Here is a 20000-nt window from a genome sequence, read left to right on the forward strand (position 1 = left end):
TTTGGCAGTTTCACCAGAAGGGGGTTGCTGGCGGACCTTGAGCGCCCTGCAGAAATATAGGTGGGACAAAGCACAGACAGAGCAGTTGGGGCAAGGTCAAAGAGGAGACGGTAGAAGTCAGAAAGATAACCTGCGATGAAAGACCAAAAGACTCAGCTCCATTGTGGAAGCTACCAATGATCCTAAATGCCTTGGTTTCCACAGCGTGAAACCAAACTAGGTGCAAGGCATGAGCACCAGCCCAGAGGGGAGAGCACTATTCCATCAGGCTGCGGATGAAAGCTTTGTCTGTGGTCAGGAGATCAGGTGTGCCAAGGAAGGTCTTTGCACAACAGAGGATGCCCAGTCAGCGACTGGCTTTGGACACCAGCGCGGAAATGTGACTTTCCCAGGAAAGATCATGACAGATAGTGAGGCCCAAAAGGTTGAATGGCAGGTCTTCTTCAAGAGGATTGTTGAGAAACTATATGGGTTGCCAGACGGTCCAGAAGCAGCACGTCAAGGATAGAGTGACGAGGTCTGAATCACAATTGATGATCGGAAATCAAGCCATTGGAGAAGAGGAAAGATTTAATGTCGTTCGCGATGATGGATTCCATCACCTTGCTGATGATTGGGAGAAGGCAGATTGGTCTGTGGTTGAAGGGATCTGTTTTTGCACCTTTTTATGCAGAGCGGTAATATGTGCTGGTTTTCAAGCAGATGGTAGATGACCTTCAGCAAATGAGAGGGTGAATAGAACAGATAGAGGGTGAGCAAGAGCAGCAGAGCAGGTTTTTAGAACACATGGGCTGATCCCGTCTGGACGGGTTGCAGAACCTGAGTCGAGGTTTGACAGCAAACTCTCCACCTTGTCGGGAGAAAAGCACACAAAGTCCAGGAACAGCTGGGTGATGTGGGAGCAGAAAGCGATGGGTTTGGGGACAAGATTTTGAAGGAAACAGAGTTTAGGCATTCAATGTATTCATGGGCAGTGTCAGCTGTGCAGCCATTTGAGGTAAGGGAGGGATGGCGGTGCAACATACACTAGAAACAGACTTGACCAGATGCCACCAGGATTTGGAGGAGGGAGAAAGGTTTGAGAGTTCAGTCTTGAGATTAGAAAAATGTTGTTTCCTGGCTCTCCTGAGGGTAGACACAAACTTGTTCTGACCTTTGTGGAAGGAACTGAGATTGGCATCAGTTGGATTTGCCTTCCATGAGGCGATGGCAAGTTGTTTCAAGGCAACTGTCTCACCACAGGCTTCAGTGTTTCAGTGTACCATGGGCATGACAACTGAAGATGAGATGAGATAAATCTGTGCATGAGAGCAAGCAAAATTATTTGAAAAATTTCCAGGATGAGTTGATGTCAACAGCCGAGTGTTGGCTTAATGGTTAGTGTGGTGGGCTTGGGATCCACGGTTCTGAGTTCAAATTCCGCTCGGCCATTGAATCAACACCAAGTGGGGTTGACTCAGCCTGTCATCCTTCCGAGGTTGGCAAAATGAGTACCAGCTTGCTGGGATGTCCCAGCGTGTGCCCCGGTTTAGAATAGGTACACTGTGCCCCTGTGTGCCGTAAGAGGCGACTAAAGGGTTGGCATCAGGAAGGTCATCCGGCCATAAAAACATTGCCTCAAAAAGGGGAACCATGATAGAAGATTGTTATGGGACCTGCATGGCTAACCCCTGCTCTCGCAGGGAAAATGGCCTTGAAGTGTGTGTGTGTGTGTGTGTGTGTGTGTGTGTGTGTGTGTGTGTGTGTGTGTGTGTGTGTGTGTGTGTGTGTGTGTGTGTGTGTGTGTGTGTGTGTGTGTGTGTGTGTGTGTGTGTGTGTGTGTGTGTGTGTGTGTGTGTGTGTGTGTGTGATGCATTGATGTCAGAGGATGTAGAAATTGGGGACCAGTATAGAAGTTTGATGGCTGCTTGAAGTCCCTGCCAGTGGGCCTGACTGAAATGTCACACTCGTCAGCGTTGATGTGGTTCTCAAATAACAGCCAGAGATGTCTACTTTAACAAGCATATGGTCGGATGAACCAATCAGAGCCGAAGCAGAACAGCAGATATTTGCAGGGAAATTAGTCAAAACCAAATCCAGAAGAGACGGAGTACCGCTGACTGAGATCCGGGTCAGGAAGTTGACCGATTGACTCAGTCCCAATGAGTCACAGAAGTCCTTTGCTGAAGTACTATGGCAGATGAGAGAGGTACCCAAACCCAACCAACTGGCATGATGACAATTGAAATCACCACATATGAAGAAGAGAGAGTTTGGATGAGAGGATAGAAATTGGTCCATGTTATCGGCGAGCGAGACATAAACTGAGTCATCACTGTTTGGTGGACGGTACAACACACACATAAACAAGAGGTTGGGGTGGAAGGGCAGCCGTGGCCAGAGGTACTCCTGGAGGTGTGGTGGAGTGAGAGCAGTGCATGGAGAGTGAGGAATAGAGTCTTTGATGAAGAGAGCAACTCGTTCACCAGGACAAGGCTCAGGTCTGTCATACCGGAGGAGGGAGTAACCAGGGAGAGATACTTGGAAGTAAGAGACAACTTGAGGGAGGAATGTTTCTGTTGGGCAGATTATGTCTGGTTTGTCATTGACAACCTGTATGGAAAGATTTGTCAGGTTAAAGTGAAGGCCATGGATGTTTGAGGTCCATACTGTTAAGGAAGAGGGAGGGGAGGAGGCTTTGGGCGCAGGAGAGGAAAGGGGTAAGATAAGACAAGGGGGAGAGGGGGAGGTAGGGAGAGCTATTGAAAGGGTGTGGGAGATTGCAGAAGAGCTAGGGAAGAGAGCCGGATGAGGAGGAGGACAAAAGGCTGGGTGGTGATGGGATGAGGCACAGTGGGGAGTAATAAAGGGGCTGTCACACCTTGACGATTTAGCCAGCGTATGCCGACGTATGAAAAATTTGTCTAAAACGCTGGCACACTTCGAATACGTTCTGGGTAAGTTCAGCATGCTGAAAATTTTACGACGTATGCCAGCGTATGACGCACACATTCCGCATACGCTGCCCATAAGTTGTGGGCACGTGACGCGATCGTTGACACACGTCACTTGTAAGTTACTCATAAGTCGAAACATGTCGAGGTAATTAATGTTTAGCGTACCCGAAACTTATTTCTAACCTATGAGCAACGTGCTTTGAACCTATGTGTAACGTATCTCCAATGCACATTGACGTATGTAGACGTATTTGATTGACGTCTTCCGGATGACCACAGAACCTACTGAACGTGTTTCTAACTTACAGCGACTGTATAATGGCGTATTGGCAGCATTTAAGGGAATTGGTATGTAAAAATGGACTTCATAGGAGGAACCCGTCAGTGTTCCAGACTCCATGGTTTTTTTTCCTTCCTTCCTTCCTTCCTTTTTCTTCTTCTTCCTCTTCTTTTTTTCTTTCTTTCCTTCTTCTTCGGCATGACGGTGATGTTGACACTTCGATTTCTAGTGCGGTTATTATTTAAATCATTGACCGGCAGCCTATTAATTATATTATATTATAACCGCACTAGAAATCAAAGTGTCAACATCACCGTCATGCCGAAGAAGAAAGAAAGAAAGAAAAAAAGAAGAGGAAGAAGAAGAAGGAAGGAGGGAAGGAAGGAAGGAAGGAAGGAAAAAAAAAAACCATGGAGTCTGGAACACTGATGGGTTCCTCCTGTGAAGTCCATTTTTATATACCAATTCCCCGAAACGCTGCCAATACGCCATTATACAGTAGCTGTAAGTTCGAAACACGTTCAGTAAGTTCTGTGGTCGTCCGGAAGACGTCAATCAAATACGTCTACATACGTCAATGTGCATTGGAGATACCTTACACATAGGTTCAAGGCACGTTACTCATAGGTTAGAAATGTTTTGGGTACTCTAAACATTAATTACCTCGACATGTTTCGACTTATGAGTAACTTACAAGTAACGTGTGTCAACGATCGCATAACGTGCCTACAACTTATGGCCAGCGCATGCGGAACGTGTGAGTCATACGCTGACATACGTCGGAAAATTTTTAGCATGCTTAAAATTTGTCGACGTACTCGGCGTACTACGACGTATGCCAGCGTGCTTCAGCATGCTCTTAACGTATACAAAACTTACCCATAACGTATTCGACGTGTGCCAGCGTATTCGGCAAATTTTTCATACGTTGGCATATGCTGGCTAAAACGTCAAGGTGTGACGGTGATGTCGACACTTCGATGTCTAGTGCGGTTATGATTTGAATCATCGAGTGGCAGCCTATTAATAGGCTACGCCACGTGATCGTTGGCGATACACTGCCGCGCTATGCATACATTAGACTATCGTTGGGCAGACGTTGTGAACGCTGACAACACGCTAAGCATTCGTTGGTATAAGTTATCTATAAGTAATCGAAACGTTCTGTGTACGTTACTAACACGTTTTGCATACGTTCAACTCGTTATGAATACGCCAAAAAGTTTAAAAAACAAACAAACAAAAAAAAACATCAATAGTTCAGCGAACGCCAGCGTTTTACATACATTTTGATACGTTGCCATTGCTGGCTAAAACGTCAAGGTGTGACAGCCCCTTAAGAGAAGGGGTAGAGTGAAGTTGAAGATTGGAGAAGGTGGAGGAAAAAGTTGGAAGAGAGAAGGTGGAGGAAAAAGTTGGAAGAGAGAAGGTGGTTGAGGTGGTTCTCAAAGAGATTCTCCAAGAGGTGGAGACAGCTTTGTGGATGTGGGGAGGGACAATTTTGAGAAGGGGGTGTGAGGGGGGAGATTTGAGGGAGAACTGTGAAAGGGGGGGGGGTAGAATTGAGGGAGAAAGGTGTGGGGAGCTTTTGAGAAATGTGAGGGGGACTTGGAGAGGGAAGAGAGTGAAGAGGTGGCTGATTAGAGAGGGAGGGGTGAGAAGGAAGCTTTGAGAGAGAGGGGACATGATGAGAGCAGGCACGGCCATGGGGGAGTACGGAGAGGGTTGAGATGGGAAGAGAGGAAGGATGAGAGTAGGTCGTGGTATGGTGAAAAAGGGAGCGGGCAGGGAGAGAAACAAGATTTGAGGGGTTGGGAAGAGGGGGAGGTGTGATTAGAGGAAAGGAAGAGCATGTTTGAGATTTTGAGGAGTGGACTGATTTAAAGAGTGAGATACTTGTTAGTGGTCATGTGGAGGTGGGTCGGTTCGTTCAGTTTTGTTGTGCAGATCACCAATCTAAACGAAATTCACCCTGTACATTCATGAGAACACACCATTGAAATTCCTACTTGTTTCCATATGCACAAGTTGACACACCGACAGTTATTACCATTTGAAATTACCACCGTGAAGTGGGCGTGTCATGCTTGTAATTGCGGAGGAAACGACCAGGAAACAACAAATGAAGATGGCGGCGCCCATGGTTGTCGTGTGATTTCGAGTGATTTTTGGTCTTTCAACAACCAAAGATGCGTTGTTTCATACACTTGGGTGTGGAGGATGATGAGAAAGTGACACAATTCACGGATAAGAGCTGGCGTAAGGTATGCGAGTGTGCGAAGGCTTGGTGCGACGCCACACATTGTGAAACTATCAACAAATGCCGTTTGCTGGCTGATCAAATAATGAAACTGCTGCCAATGACTGATCCTCCTGCAGATGCCGGCCGTCACCGGTTCTGCTATGCGTCGTTTTGTAACAAGGATCGTATAAAATGCGCTGAAGCCAGGAAAAGGAAATCAGAAGCCAGCATTACTGCAGTTTCTGCTAGAGCCAGTGAGGTGGTGGGCGGACTAGAAGAAGAGGGGCGCTCACACCACACGATACGAAGAAAATCCCTCAGAACCTCCGTAGAAAGGGTGGCTGGCAAATCAGCTGGTGCACTGCCAAGAATTTGTATCATATGCCAGAAAAAAAAGACAAATTCATCCGTGTCAAAGGAAAATCTCAACATGATCAGTTGTCCCGGGCAGAAACACAGGATGGAGGAAAGCTGAGGGAAACTGCTGAGCAGAGGAGAGATGAACGTGATGTGAGAATAATGACAACTATAAAGGATAAAGACTGTGTGGCGCTGGAAGTTTGTTATCACCGTAAATGTTATTACGAGTATGTGAATGACACATACCACAGACAGAGTCAAAGTAAACTCCAAACTCAGAAAGTGAACTATGACTCAACATTTGACATTTTCTGTGATAAAGTAATCCAGGTAAGACTCATTGATGGAAAGCAATCTATACATATGAAGAAGTTGTGTGAGATGTTCAATGACCTACTCAGAGTATGTGAAGGTCAGGATAAGGACAACTACCAGGCAACAAGACTGAAGAAAAGACTGCAGGAACGGTACCCAGAAATGATTTTCTATCGCCCACCAAAAATGTCTGAGAGTGAAGTGGTGTACATGAAGGACATTGATATTGGTTCCATTGCTCAGGCTGCTGTTGTAGACAGTAGCTCTACAACAGAAACAGAGTCAACTACAGAAGATGAAGCCAGCCACGGTCCACAGCAGGGTGACTCAGGCCTCAATTTACATGTTCTATACTCGGGAGCACTCATGGTGAGGGATGACCTGAACAAACACCAAGGTGTGGACATTACATGGCCACCTCTTGCTCCTGACTTCGACATTTCAAATGCTGAAAGAGCCATCCCTGTTGCATCGTACAACCTTGTTGCATGGATTGTGGGCCTGTCAGACGAGCCAATCCTGGAGAAATTTGTGGAACTCCCATGGCATATTCATCTGAAAATGCTCTCTGTTCTTCAAGACGTTGTTTCTATAGCGTCAAGGGGTCAGACGTTTACTCCGAAGTCCTATGCATTGGGCCTGACTGTGAAACATTGGACTGGTTCTACTCGACTGCTAGGACTGCTCAACAAGCTTTTTGCATTGTGTCTCGGTCAGTACAACACAGGCGTTGGAAACTGCTTTGGCACTGTTGCAGATTGATCAGGAGGGAAAACTGCCCTCAAACTGCCTCAGAAATGTACCGACAATATTTGTGTACGGTAACATCGATTTCAGTGAGGAGACCCTCACCGGTCATGGGACCACTCACCAAACCAATGGATTGATGATACAAGACGCACCCTCTGAGCCGATTCAGCACGCTCGTCCAGTGACTCCAATTAGCCGTCGTCAGCGATCATTAGTTGGTAACACGCCACCCATTCTCAAGTATGGTGGCGGGAAAAGGCAAGGGACCACAGCCTTTTACAGTTGTGACATTGACATCAGTCCGTCACAAGAGGACAGGCTATCGCTGGATGTGCTCTATTACCCAATGAAAACGGTCCAGAAAACGGACGGGCGGTTGCCGACATGGACTGAGTACAACACCTTCCTTCGTCGGGATGAAGAGTTGACCAAGTCAGCCATCATCTACCTTCCCGTGATCGAGGCATCACCCACGGAACTGGACACCGTTTACACGGTCCTACGCCAAAGCATCGATACGGCTGATAAACTGGAACGTGAAGAAGTAGTTCTAGTCTTCAACCTTGCGATCTACAGTAAGGCGCAGGAGATTCGTTGGTTGCACCCGGAGTTGACAGAAAGGTTGGCAATTCATCTCGGCGAATTCCACTAACTCATGAGCTTCCGAGGCATGATCGGCAAAAGATTCTGAGACGCAGATCTGCTAGACCTCATAATAGAATCTGGTATTGTCGCTCAGCGTTCTGCAAATTCAGTAATAAACGGCCACCACTATAACAGGAGTCTGTGCTGTCACAAGCTCATCTACGAAGCGCTAGGAAGACTTTGCTTCCAGGCCTTCATGGACTCCCTCGCAGAGGAGACGCGTGTGCGATTCAAGAGGTGTATCGAGCATCTCCAGGAAACGTTTCCGTCTCCGTTGTTCGAACAGTTACTGTCATCGGAAGAGGTCTCGGAAATGTTCACACGCTACAGCGACTTCAGACAGCAGCAATGTACAGCGAGCAAAACATTCACATTCTGGTGCTCCTACTTGGAAATGGTGGAGCTAGCACTAGAGCTTATATGGGCAACTCGTACTTCAAACTGGCCGAAACACCTTGCGATCACGAGAGCGTCAATGCCCTGGTACTTTGCGTACGATCACCTAAACTATGCAAGGTACTTACCCGTTTACTGGCTGGAAATAGCCAGGCTCGAGCACTCCCACCCAGACACCTATCAAGCGTGCATGGACGGCAAATGGACTGCCCAACGGCATACTGGTTATGGAATTAGTAGTGTTGCGTGCAATCAGATGAGAGAGCAGACTTTAAATAGGGACAGCAAGACCAGTGGAGGCATCATTGGTTACACTCAGAAAAGCACAGCTGTGAAGAAGTGGATCCTGTCCCAACCAGCACGTGCGGAAATCGCAAGGAAATGCGAGTCCATGGCAGGTATCCACGACGAGCCCCGAACGAGAAAGGATTTGGATGTTTCGAGCTCGAAGAAGAACGAAGCAGGTCAGGTATGGGAGCATGTGCCAGAACAGCGCGTCGCTGCGTCGACTTTCCGCCGGTACTCCAGGGGCCTCCGTCTGACCATCCCCCAGGCAGATGCCAGGCCCATCCCCATCTCCTTGAGATGATGGTCAACCTGCTGCAACCATGAGGCACGTGGTCGGCCCACTGGCCTCCTCCACTCATGAGACTCCCTCGCTGAGAGAATCTGGTGAGCAGGATCAGCGTCAGGAAAACGAGCCACATGTGCATACAGCCACAACTGACGCTCACGGACTATGCAGGTAACAAATCTCATCCGAGTCTCTCTCAGCAACCGCTCGTTGGACACAAAATCCGACCAGCGATAGCCAAGGATTCTCCGAAGAGACCTGGTACCAAAGGAATTAAGTCTCCGTCTCAGATCCTTGGTCAAAGTCCAAGTCTCGCACCCATAGAGCAAGACTGGAAGTACCAAGGACCTGAAGACTCGGACTTTCGTCCTCCCGCACAGGTACCGGCAGCGCCACACCCCATGATCCAGTGAATCCATGACTCCCCAGGCCCGACCCAGACGTCTATTGACCTCCGGCTCACAACCTGCGGAGACATGAATATCACTGCCAAGGTAAGTGAATCTATCCACGACCTCAACATCCTCACCACAAACAGACACAGACAGGACAGAAGCATCCAAGATGTCACCGAAAGCCTGGATCTTAGTTTTGACCCAAGAAATCCGTAATCCCAACGGCTCCGACTCCTCATTCAGCACCTCGAGGGCCCCCAAGAGGATGTCTAAAGTCTCCGCAAAGATGACTGCATCATCTGCAAAATCAAGGTCCGAGATCTTGACATTGCCAAACGATGCACCGCAACTTGATCTCTCCGACATCCTCCCAAAAATCCAGTCCATACAAGTGCTGAAAGGTGTGGGGGCAAGTACACATCCCTGACGAACTCCAGTAACAACTGGAAATAAGTCAGAGATGGTACCACCACACTTCACAGCACTCTCAGTACCAGAGTAGAGTTCAGACATCAGATCGATCAGTTTCGGTGGCACCCCACGAAGACCAAGAATCCTCCAGAGGACATCCCGATTCACTGAATCGAACGCTTTACAGAGATCAACATAGGCTGCAAGCAGCCCCTGCCGAAACTCTCGTCTGCGTTCGGTGAGGACACGAAGTGCAAGGATACGGTCAATCGATGACCTCTTTGGTGTAAAGCCTGACTGCTCTGGACACGCTGGTGCTCAAGCAGATGGTGGCGAACCCTATCAAGAATTATCCGAGCAAAGACCTTGCCCGGCACTGAGAGCAGCGTCACCCCTCGGTAGTTGTTGCAGTCTTGGCGATCACCCTTCCCTTTCCAGAGAGGGACAACAAGGCCCCTCTTCCAGTCAGTTGGGATGATGCCTGTGTTCCAGGCAGAGCACAAAACTGCATGCAACGACACGAGTGCAGCATTTCCACCAGCCTTGAGAAGTTCAGCATGGATGCCACAGATCCCTGGAGCTTTGCCCTGTTTCAACTGGTTCACCGCAGCCCATGTTTCCACAAGCGATGGTGGACCACAGTTGATTCGAGGGTCAGCAACAGGGATTGTAACACCCTTGACGTCCAACTCGACAGCTGGGGGATCAGCCTGGTACAACCGCTCAAAGTAACCGGCCCAGCGGGCCTTCACTTCAGACTCCTCTGTCAAGAGCCTACCACTCTCTGCTCGAACTGCAGTGCTCCGAGGGATGGGCTTGGATGAACGTAATGCGCGAATTCCCCTGTAAGCGGGACGAGAATCACCTGTCCACAGGTGATGCTCTACCCCCTCACAGATTCCTCGCACATAGGCCTCCTTGTCCACCCTCAGTGCACGTACAGTTTTACGCCTCAGCTCCCTGAACAGCTCAGCTCTGCCATTCAGCCTGGCCCTGCGACTCTGGTCAATGGTATCCAGTGTCCCTTGAGAGACAAAATTCGTCTTTGCCCTGCGGTGAACTCCAAGGCATCCACTGGCAACATCAAGGACGGTGGTCTTGAAGGTGCTCCACAACTCTTCAGGACCCCCCAAAGCACCCAGACCCCCCAAGTGTCCACTCAGCCTGTTCGCAAACTCCTCAGCTACTCTCTCATCCCTGAGCTTGGCAACATCCAGCCTAGGCTGGGATGGTACCATTCTCCAGGATTTAAGGTGCAGCTTTAGAGTTGCTACAACAAGCCTGTGGTCAGTATTGAGGAACTGAGCACTCCGGTAGACCCTGCAGTTCTGGATCATCCTCCAACTACCATCAATGAGGACATGGTCAATCTCCTTTGCCACACCGCCAGCGTTGGAATACCAAGTCCAGCGATGAGCTTGTGGGCGCTGAAACCATGAACCAGCCACCCTAAGTCCATGACTTCTTGCAAAGTCAAGGAACTTAGTGCTATTCTGGTTCATAGTTCCTGACCCATGGGGACCAACACACACCTCATAACCATCCCTTTCAGTTCCAGTCGATGCATTGAAATCCCCCAAGATTAGAAGTGTATCTCGTCTGGGGCACTGATCAACCACAGACTCGAGTGTGGCGTAGAATGTGTCCTTCAGGGTGAGATCACTCGCCTCAGTCGGAGCATAAATAGAGACCAGGGAAATGACACCTAAGGAGTGGCGAATCCTTAATCTCATAATACGCTCGTTGACCGGTGTTACCTCAATTATCATTGGGGTCAGCTTATTGGACACAGCTACAGCAACTCCTTGGGTATGGTAACCATCAGAGCGACCAGACCAATAGTAGGTGTAACCACCCACCATTATCTCGCCGCAATCCGGTCTCCGAACCTCAGAGAGAGCTGCAATCCTGATGTCCAAACGCTTGAGCTCAGATGATAACAGAGACAGGTGATCATCCTCTCTTGGGGATAGAACGAAGTTCTTAGGGAAGAACGAAGCAGCGGTGGCACAAGTGATGGACACAATACTTCAAATGATTAACCCTTTCTCCGGCGCTCACCTTGAACTCGTCAATATTAGTTCAGGTGTCATTGCACCGCCAGCCACTTCCGCGGACTTGATGAATGCGTATGTCAAGGGAGAGAATGCTGTCGTGCAATTCATGCGTGATCGGCTTCTCTCGGGTGAGGTCCCATTCCTCAGTCCGATTTCGAAGGCCAAATTGGCAACTTTCTCGAAGGCGCGAGGCAAGTCGGCGACTCCCCACCAGCAGACACCGAAAGTTGAAATTGCGAATTAACGTCGTCTTTTCACATGACTGCTGTTGATTGGAGAGAAAAGCAATGTAACACTCCACGATCTGCTCGCATACCCACTGGCGAACATATCTTTCCCGCTGGCATCTGGTGATGGTTTGATTGCTAAGACGGACAAAGCCAAACTCCGCAACGATATACTGAAACTGTGGCCCGATTTCCGTGTGGACACTCGGCCTATCCAAGGTGCAACGATTGTGGATGGAATGGCCGTTATTCAGGCGATAAAGGCTGGTTCACTGCCTAACACTTTCAGCAAAATGGAAGAGATGGTGCTGAACATCATAGTGGCCAAAGCATGACATAACCAATCTTCGAGACTGGACGTGGTGTTTGATACTTACCCAAGTGTCAGCATCAAGTGCCTGCAGCATGCCAGCCGAGCGGGCAGGGTGGGCGATCTTCAGGTGCGAACCATCTACGGACGTGATCAAGCCCTTCCAAAACAGTGGGCCAATTATCTCCTGAGCGGAGCCAACAAGGAGGCGTTGATAGAGTTCATCGTCGAATCGTGGACGAGAAACATCTCTCCATCAAAACTGGGCGACATGCTGTTGTACGTCAGTCATGCCGGAAAATGTGATAAAATTGAGGCGTCGAATGGCGTCATGACTGTGTCGTCAGTACCTGAACTTGAATGTGACCATGAGGAAGCTGACACGAAGCTCCTGCTACATGCCACTCACGCGGGACAGAATGAAGAGTCGGTGCGCATACAGAGTTTCGACACTGATGTGTTTGTGTTGGCGTTGGCTCACTCGAAGTCGATTCGAGCACGAAATTTCCATCTGGTCACAGGAAGTCCCAAGGACATTATCGTTGTTGACATTAGGAAGCTGAGTAATGCCTTGGAAAGTTCTGTCTGCGATGCGTTGATAGGTTTGCACAATTTCACAGGAAGTGATACCACCAGTGCATTCCACGGTAAGGGCAAAACAAGGCCATTTGACTTGATGATGAAGAGTCCCCATCTCATCACCTGTTTCGGGAGCATTGGTCGAGAATTCACGCTAGATCAGAATATCATTCAGGACCTGGAACAATTCTTCTGTGCCATGTGCAATCAGCCGACCATGAATTGTGGATGAGGCTCGCTACAAGATATTTTGCAGCCAGTCGCTGGGAGAACAGAAGTTGCCGCCAACAAGCGACGCTCTGATGCTGCATTGCAAAAGAGTGAACTATCAGTCTGCGATCCACCACCGCGCGACTGAGAGGTTTATAGAAGCCCCTTCTCCTACATTTCACGGATGGGTGGAACGCAACGGAGCACTGACTGTTCACTGGCTGAGCAAACCACCAGCGCCGAAAGAACTGTTAGAGGCGACGAAATGTAATTTCAAGAAGATGAAATGCGAGACCAACCAGTGTTCTTGCCGGTCAAAAGGACTGTCCAGCACAGAGTGCTGTGGGTTGCAGGTCTGCACCAACGATGAACAGACCCGTGCAGAAATGGAACTTATGGATGATGAAAGCGGAACTGACGATGATTCCGACGACGAACTGTGAATGCAGGTGTCACAATGCTTTTGCTGTGGTGATCTTCTGCACAATAGTATTCAGGTTGGTTAGCATGTAATAGTGGACTTGAGTTTTGTAATCGCAGCAGTCAAGAGCCTAGTTCAGCAACCGCTTCAGAGCAAGAAATACTGGAATTCTAAGACAGTAATCCTCTTGTGGCGGTTCCACTTTTCATCAAGCTGAGTCGCGCAGCTCTTTGTCTTTGATTTAATCCGTAATAGCCAATGTAACTGTCTTTAATAGGCGCTGTAACTGCCTTTAATAGTCAATGTAACTCCCTTTAATAGCCAGTGTGGCTGCCTTTTCAGCAAAAAGTTGACTTGGTCAACTCGAAGGCCTGTCTGGTCGGTCCAGACGTTTTGGGCTGGTAAAAATATGTAACTGCTTCGGTTTATGACCTTTAATTATAAACATCTTTAATAACAGTGAATCGGGTTTTCTTTGATAATATATAACTCTGTATAAACATATTGTATCATTTTAAGACCTCACGAGTTTTCTTTGACGTACATATCAGTCTAACCTTGATTCTTCATTTTTGTGTCAAAATCGTGCTTTAATGTTCGGTGTATCTTTAATTGCCAAAAATGACCAATTGTGTCACATCCTCGACGTGGAAACAAGTGGATTTGGACTCAGTGTCTAAAATTCTTTAAGTATGCCAAATTTCATCCAGATTGGTGATCTGCACAATGAAAATCATTTTCTGAAGGTAATAGCGAGTACCTCCACATGGTCTATTAGGTTGGAACAGAGCTCACAGATGTTTGAACACCACAGTTTGGGACACCCAAAAGTTTGGGACACAGGAGGAGCTGTTAGCACCTCTCCACTGTCCTCTGCTGTACTAAGAGAGGAGGTAGGAAGAGGGGCAAGATGGGAGGTGTAAGGAGGGGTATAACAGGGGAGCAGTGAAGGAGGTAAATGTAAAGAGGTGGGGTGAATTTGCACTGAAGTTGGAAGAAAAGAATGATTGATGCAAGACGAACATGCATTGCAAAATGGAATTAAATTTTTTTCCAAGTCAGAGATGCGTTTAAAGATGTTCGGGGAGGGGTGGAAGAGAGGTGAGTTAAGGAAACGTTGTTACAGTTGGACTTTTTAGACACGGGATCTCTGAAAGGTCGAATTGAACTCAGTCTTTTGAAGAAGAGGAGGAGGAAACTGTGATGAAATAATAGAGAACCACACAGAAGAAAGAGGAAGTTGAAACATTTTAAAACCGTTTTTTTTTTTTTGGAAGAGGTTTAAGAAAAGATTGTGAAGTGTTTGGTGAATACCTTCATGATCAAAGTGGGATTGGAAAGGTATGTCAGCAAGAAGGATTAGGAGGAAGAGGAGGAGGAGAAAGAGGAAGTCACGTGGTTACAGGAGATGCAAGATAAGAAGGGAAAAATCTTTCTTTCTTTAAAAATAAATATTTTATGAGATTAAACAAGGGTATAGTTGGGAGGAATTGAAACAGTGGTAATGGGATTGTGGTGGAAATAAAAAATCTGAAGGTAATTAGGAGTAAATACAAAAAGCATGATTGTGCACACAAAGAAAAGGGTAGGCCTCAAGGAACCCAATGTGAAAAAAAGCCTACGAATACTCACAAATTGGCACAAATTTAAAAAAAACAAAACCGAACTAGAAACACAGTAAACACAGAGATAACAAATTAACAGTAAACAAGAGTGCAAGTGAGCACAATATACGCCCGAACAAGAAGGTATATACAGAATTGTGCTACTACATGGAAAACAGCATCCTGGTTGCCATGGCAACCACTTTAGATGACGAACGTATGTCGCGACACACCGTCTCCACAGTCTGTACCTATGTACCAAATATGAAACAAGAAAGTTGAAAACTTTGGGAGTTAGAGTGCGGACAGGAACGGACGGACGGACGGACAGACGGACGGACGACCGGTATCACATAATACGCCTATATATATATATATATATATATATATATATATATATATATATATATATATATATATATATATATATATATATATATATACACACATATACATATACATATATATATATATATATATATATATACATATATATATACATATATATATATACATATATATATATATATATATACATATACATATATATATATATATATATATATATATACATACATATATATATATATATATATATACATATATATATATATATATATATATATGTATATGTATATCGGGCGTATAAAAAAATTAATAAAAACTACCGGGAAAACTTATCTTTGAGAAAGTCCACAGAGATCGTGCAGAACACCACCGAAGCTCAAGAACTGGAAAGCGGAAGTCCAATTTTATAGTATAGACTAGCAAATACCATCAGTCACTTTGCTGATGGGAATACCAAGAGGAGGTGGAAGAGAGAGAGAGAGAGAGAGAGAGAGAGAGAGAGAGAGAGAGAGAGAGAGAGAGAGAGAGAGAGAGAGAGAGAGAGAGAGAGAGAGAGAGAGAGAGAGAGAGAGAGAGAGAGAGAGAGAGAGAGAGGATGTGGGAGGAGAGAGGAGGGGGAGCACGGAGGTGGGCGAGGAAGGGGAGGAGGGAGAGCAACGCTACACCATACATCATGATACACTCTGGGAAGGAGGGGATGGGAGCGAGAGAGAGAAAGAAGGAGGGAAGAGAGGAGAGAAAGAGAGAGAGAAAGAGAGAGCGAGAGAAAGAGAGAGCGAGAGAAAGAGAGAGGGAGAGAAAGAGAGCGAGAGAGAGAGAGCGAGAGAAAGAGAGAGCGAGAGAAAGAGAGAGCGAGAGAAAGAGAGAGCGAGAGAAAGAGAGAGCGAGAGAAAGAGAGAGCGAGAGAAAGAGAGAGCGAGAGAAAGAGAGAGCGAGAGAAAGAGAGAGCGAGAGAAAGAGAGCGAGAGAAAATGAGAGAGAGAGAGCGAGCGAGAGAGCAAGCAAGCGAGCGAGAGAGAGCGAGAGAAAGAGAGCGCGAGAGAAAGAGAGAGCGAGAGAAAGAGAGAGCGAGAGAAAGAGAGAGCGAGAGAAAGAGAGGGCGAGAGAAAGAGAGCGAGAGAAAGAGAGAGAGAGCGAGAGAGAAGCGAGAGAAAGCGAGAGAAAGCGAGAGAAAGAGAGCGAGAGAAATGAGAGAGAAAGCGAGAGAAAGCGAGAGAAAGCGAGAGAGCGAGAGAAAGCGAGAGAAATGAGGAGAAAGCGAGAGAAAGCGAGAGAAAGCGAGAGAAAGCGAGAGAAAGCGAGAGAATGAGAAGCGAGAGAAATGAGAGAAAGCGAGAGCGAGAGAAAGCGAGAGAAAGAAATGAGAAATGAGAGAAAGCGAGAGCGAGAAAGCGAGAGAAAGCGAGAGAAAGCGAGAGAAAGCGAGAGAAAGCGAGAGAAAGCGAGAGAAAGCGAGAGAAAGCGAGAGAAAGCGAGAGAAAGCGAGAGCGAGAGCGAGAGAAAGCGAGAGAGCGAGAGAGAGAGAGAGAGAGAGAGAGAGAGAGAGAGAGAGAGAGAGAGAGAGAGAGAGAGAGAGAGAGAGAGAGTTAAATCGCACAAAAAGGGGAGACAATGCGATCTCGTGTGAAAAAAAACTTCACACCAGATAACACCGAGGCACCTTATGACACCACAAGGCCCGCGCCCAAAATTTGTACATTGAGCCATCGCCAGGTATTACAAAGGAGAAAAGGATATATTTTTTGTTGAATTTTGCACTTTGCCCGTGAATAAACACTGAACGGTACGAACAAACAAACATCAAAGAATACCACTCAAAATTGAGCAACAAATTTGTGACATATTTCAGCAAAAAGACAAATAAAGCAAACAGAAAGGTAAGAGAATAGTGAAACAGCAGTGTTCCATTATCAAGCAGCTTGTAGAGCACTGACAATGTGGCTTAAGCACTCAAGCAAGCACTCCAATGAAACAGCTGACAAGGAAAGGTGGGCTTGGCAAGAGATAGCAAGGTGATTCCCTCTGCCACCGAAGGTGAATGGAGGTTATTGTCGTGTTAGTAACGGTTAAGACCGACCTGGACGGATAGTCAAACAGTTCTCCCTTGGAGTGGAACATGTGTTCCTTGGAGAGAACAGCACGTGCGGGACGGGGGTGGCAAGCATCTACCAGTTATGTTCACCTGGGCAGAGGACAAGGGTTAATACTTGAACCCACAACGAATAGACAGACACAAGTGAGCTTAATAAATAGGGCTTTAATGAACATAAATGAGGTATTCATAAGAGGAATAAATCAAAGTGTGATATAATAAAACATGAGGTCATTTCCAGCCGAAAGTTGAGGCACCTCCACACACAGTTACAAAAACAGACAAGGGGAAAGAACATAAAATAAAAATCCCTCTCTTTATTCTTGCATTTAGCTTTGTCCAGAGATGGTCTTTCAGAGCTTGATGGTCAAACCGCGTCATCTTGCGTGGGAAACCACACTCAAAATTGTACGGCGCCGCTCTCCAGGCAGGAAGCGCATGAGAGGTAATTTGTGCGGATGGTCAATTTGTTAAGGGCCCAGAAACCGCCATACAGTCTCTTTTCACGTTCGAAATTGCCAACCCCGCTCCTCTCTTACACCAGGTCTGCTCACAATGATGGTCCACCTTCCTCCTTGAACACACAACGGGATCACGCTGAGTAATTGCTGAGAGACGCGCTGTTCTTCTCTTCTCCTCTCCCCCTCATAAACGGACAACTTCGCAACTCAGCCGAACAGTAATGGCTATCATCGTGCTCCAGCACACGAACAAATCCACAAAGCACGAACATGGGAGTTGCGCAGCCTTCCTCAGCATGTCGAGAACAAGCAACTGTAATGCCCTTCTCTTCCCATCGATATCTCCTCACTCGCATCTCTCCCGAACCTTCTAACATCCACCCATCCATCATCCCTCCGCCACCCCCCCCCCCCAGGGGCGTAGTTTGCTCGTTGTCATTCCTGGTAGTGGCGTTTTTGCCTGCTTGGAACAGTCGGTTCGGTTGTTGTTGCTTGAAGGATGTGATTCATTTTTATCGCCGGTCTTATAAATGTCAAAACATAGGAAAAGGTCACGGGGGCAATCACATACTGGGAGAAACCAGCCTTAATCCCTGCTTAATCAACACAGCACCGCTCCCCCATGCGATGACACACAACAACTTAAACTGACAGTTTTCCCTACTTAAATCACATTGAGATGTCTCCTGCTCGTCCACGGACCATGCCACTCGATACAATCCTACCTCCACCATGAAATTTTATATATTTTTTTTTACAGGAAGGAAAGCAGGGAATTTGAAGGAGGTGGGTTTGGGGTGTATTAGCGGAGGTAGAAAAGATCGGGGTTTTCGACGGGGGAAGATATGAGATGGTGGGGAACAGCTGTTTTGAAGACCTGGAGGGAAGAGTGGGATTGAAAAGAGTGTGGGTTTGTTCCAAAGGTGGGGAAAAAAGAGGAATGAAAGAGTGAAGGTAAGCAGTGATTGATTTTGGTAGTTTTACCAGAAGGTGGTTGCTGGTGGACCATGTGTGCCCAGCAGAAATCAGGTGGGGAGGGGAGGAGAGGGAGAACAGAGCACTTGTTTGTCCGGGAGCTATCTCAGCCAACCTTTCAGCTAGGAAGCTGAAATTGGAGGACAACAGTGAAGATGTATGTTGGCAAAGAAGTTATGTTATTTTTTGATTAATCAATCAATTAATTAATTACTGAGCTATTATTGATTTTTAAATGTATTTATTTTCTTTCTCATCTGGGCAATATCTTTGGCACCTTTTGAGCAAGGAAGCAGACAGTTGGACACGACAATGACGAAGTGATTTGGCTATAAAGGATATTTTTAACTTATTGATGTATCAATTAATCTATTAATTGTTCATTTTGCGATGAATTACTTAATTTTCAAAAACTTACAGATTTGTATTAAATGGTGGTGGTATGCCATAAGCCAAATGATTAAAAAATTAATTATTTTACGATTATTTCTTTATTTGAATGATGCAAGTAATCAATTCATCACTGCACATTGCTCACTCCCAATTCTGTCTTTATGTGCTGCATGGCGGCACTGTCGGATGCCAGAGGGCCCAGGCAATGTCGCGTGCTGGAGGATTTATTATTTATTTATTTGGCATGGGAGCGGAATACTTTGAATGCACACCCACTTGTTAATGAAATCTTTTCAAGTTACCACGATAGATTCCCTTTACTTTCGTGATTTTATATGCCATTTTCCATGCCAACTTCTGGGGTCAACAGGTGACATTTTAATTCGCAAATTAAAAGGTGGGGGGGGGGTGCAGATGGTGAGTGCTCACTTTTGCAAGCACCTCACACTGGCACAGAACTTATATTTAAAGGCAATGGAATGATGTGTTCGAAGAAAGAATGGTTTGAGAAGGAAGACGTCTTCCCACCAGGAATTAAAGTGTTGTAGCATCGATGGAGCAAGTGCATTGCTGTGTCAATGTCAATCACGGAGGACAGCAATAAATGTTTCAACCAAAATACGAAATATAACAATACCATTGGTGTTGAGACAAAGCATAGCTGGATACTAAGTGCATCCAACTGGAAACTCGAGGAAATCGAGTTGGATCAACAGATGCACCAACCAAAGCAGCATACACGTCAAGATCAAGCTTGCAGGGATCGGGCCTGAAACAGGAAGGAAAATGACAAAGCATGATTGTATAATGGAAAAAAGGCCAAAATAAATTATGAACACGAAATCAATTCAACCATTGTACACCGCTTTAGAAATACACAAATATGTACATACACACACAAACGTGTGTGTGTGTGTGTGTGTGTGTGTGTGTGTGTGTGTGTGTGTGTGTGTGTGTGTGTGTGTGTGTGTGTGTGTGTGTGTGTGTGTGTGTGTGTGTGTGTGTGTGTGTATATATAT

The 20000-nt window shown here is 46.5% G+C and overlaps 1 protein-coding gene across 16 annotated transcripts in view; it reads right to left on the reverse strand.

Annotated features, from left to right (window-relative positions):
- Positions 1–20000, reverse strand: part of ANKLE2 (ankyrin repeat and LEM domain containing 2) — a 165263-nt gene that overhangs the window by 1373 nt on the left and 143890 nt on the right. For 15 of the 16 annotated variants that reach the window (XR_015057854.1, XM_085880172.1, XM_085880183.1 and 12 more), the window contains one exon: positions 19619–19750. Coding sequence is in view for 10 of the 16 variants with exons in the window: in XM_085880172.1 (XP_085736298.1) it covers positions 19619–19750 (132 nt within the window). In the remaining 6 variants the exon portion in view is untranslated. Of the gene's footprint in view, positions 1–19618; positions 19751–20000 lie in introns of those variants that run through there. The other variant, XR_015057855.1, reaches the window with a different exon arrangement.

Source organism: Eptatretus burgeri, chromosome 4 (assembly GCF_056783735.1).
Source record: "Eptatretus burgeri isolate ZD-2024b chromosome 4, Ebu_testis_v1, whole genome shotgun sequence".
In the NCBI taxonomy this organism is placed as follows: Eukaryota; Metazoa; Chordata; class Myxini; order Myxiniformes; family Myxinidae; genus Eptatretus; species Eptatretus burgeri.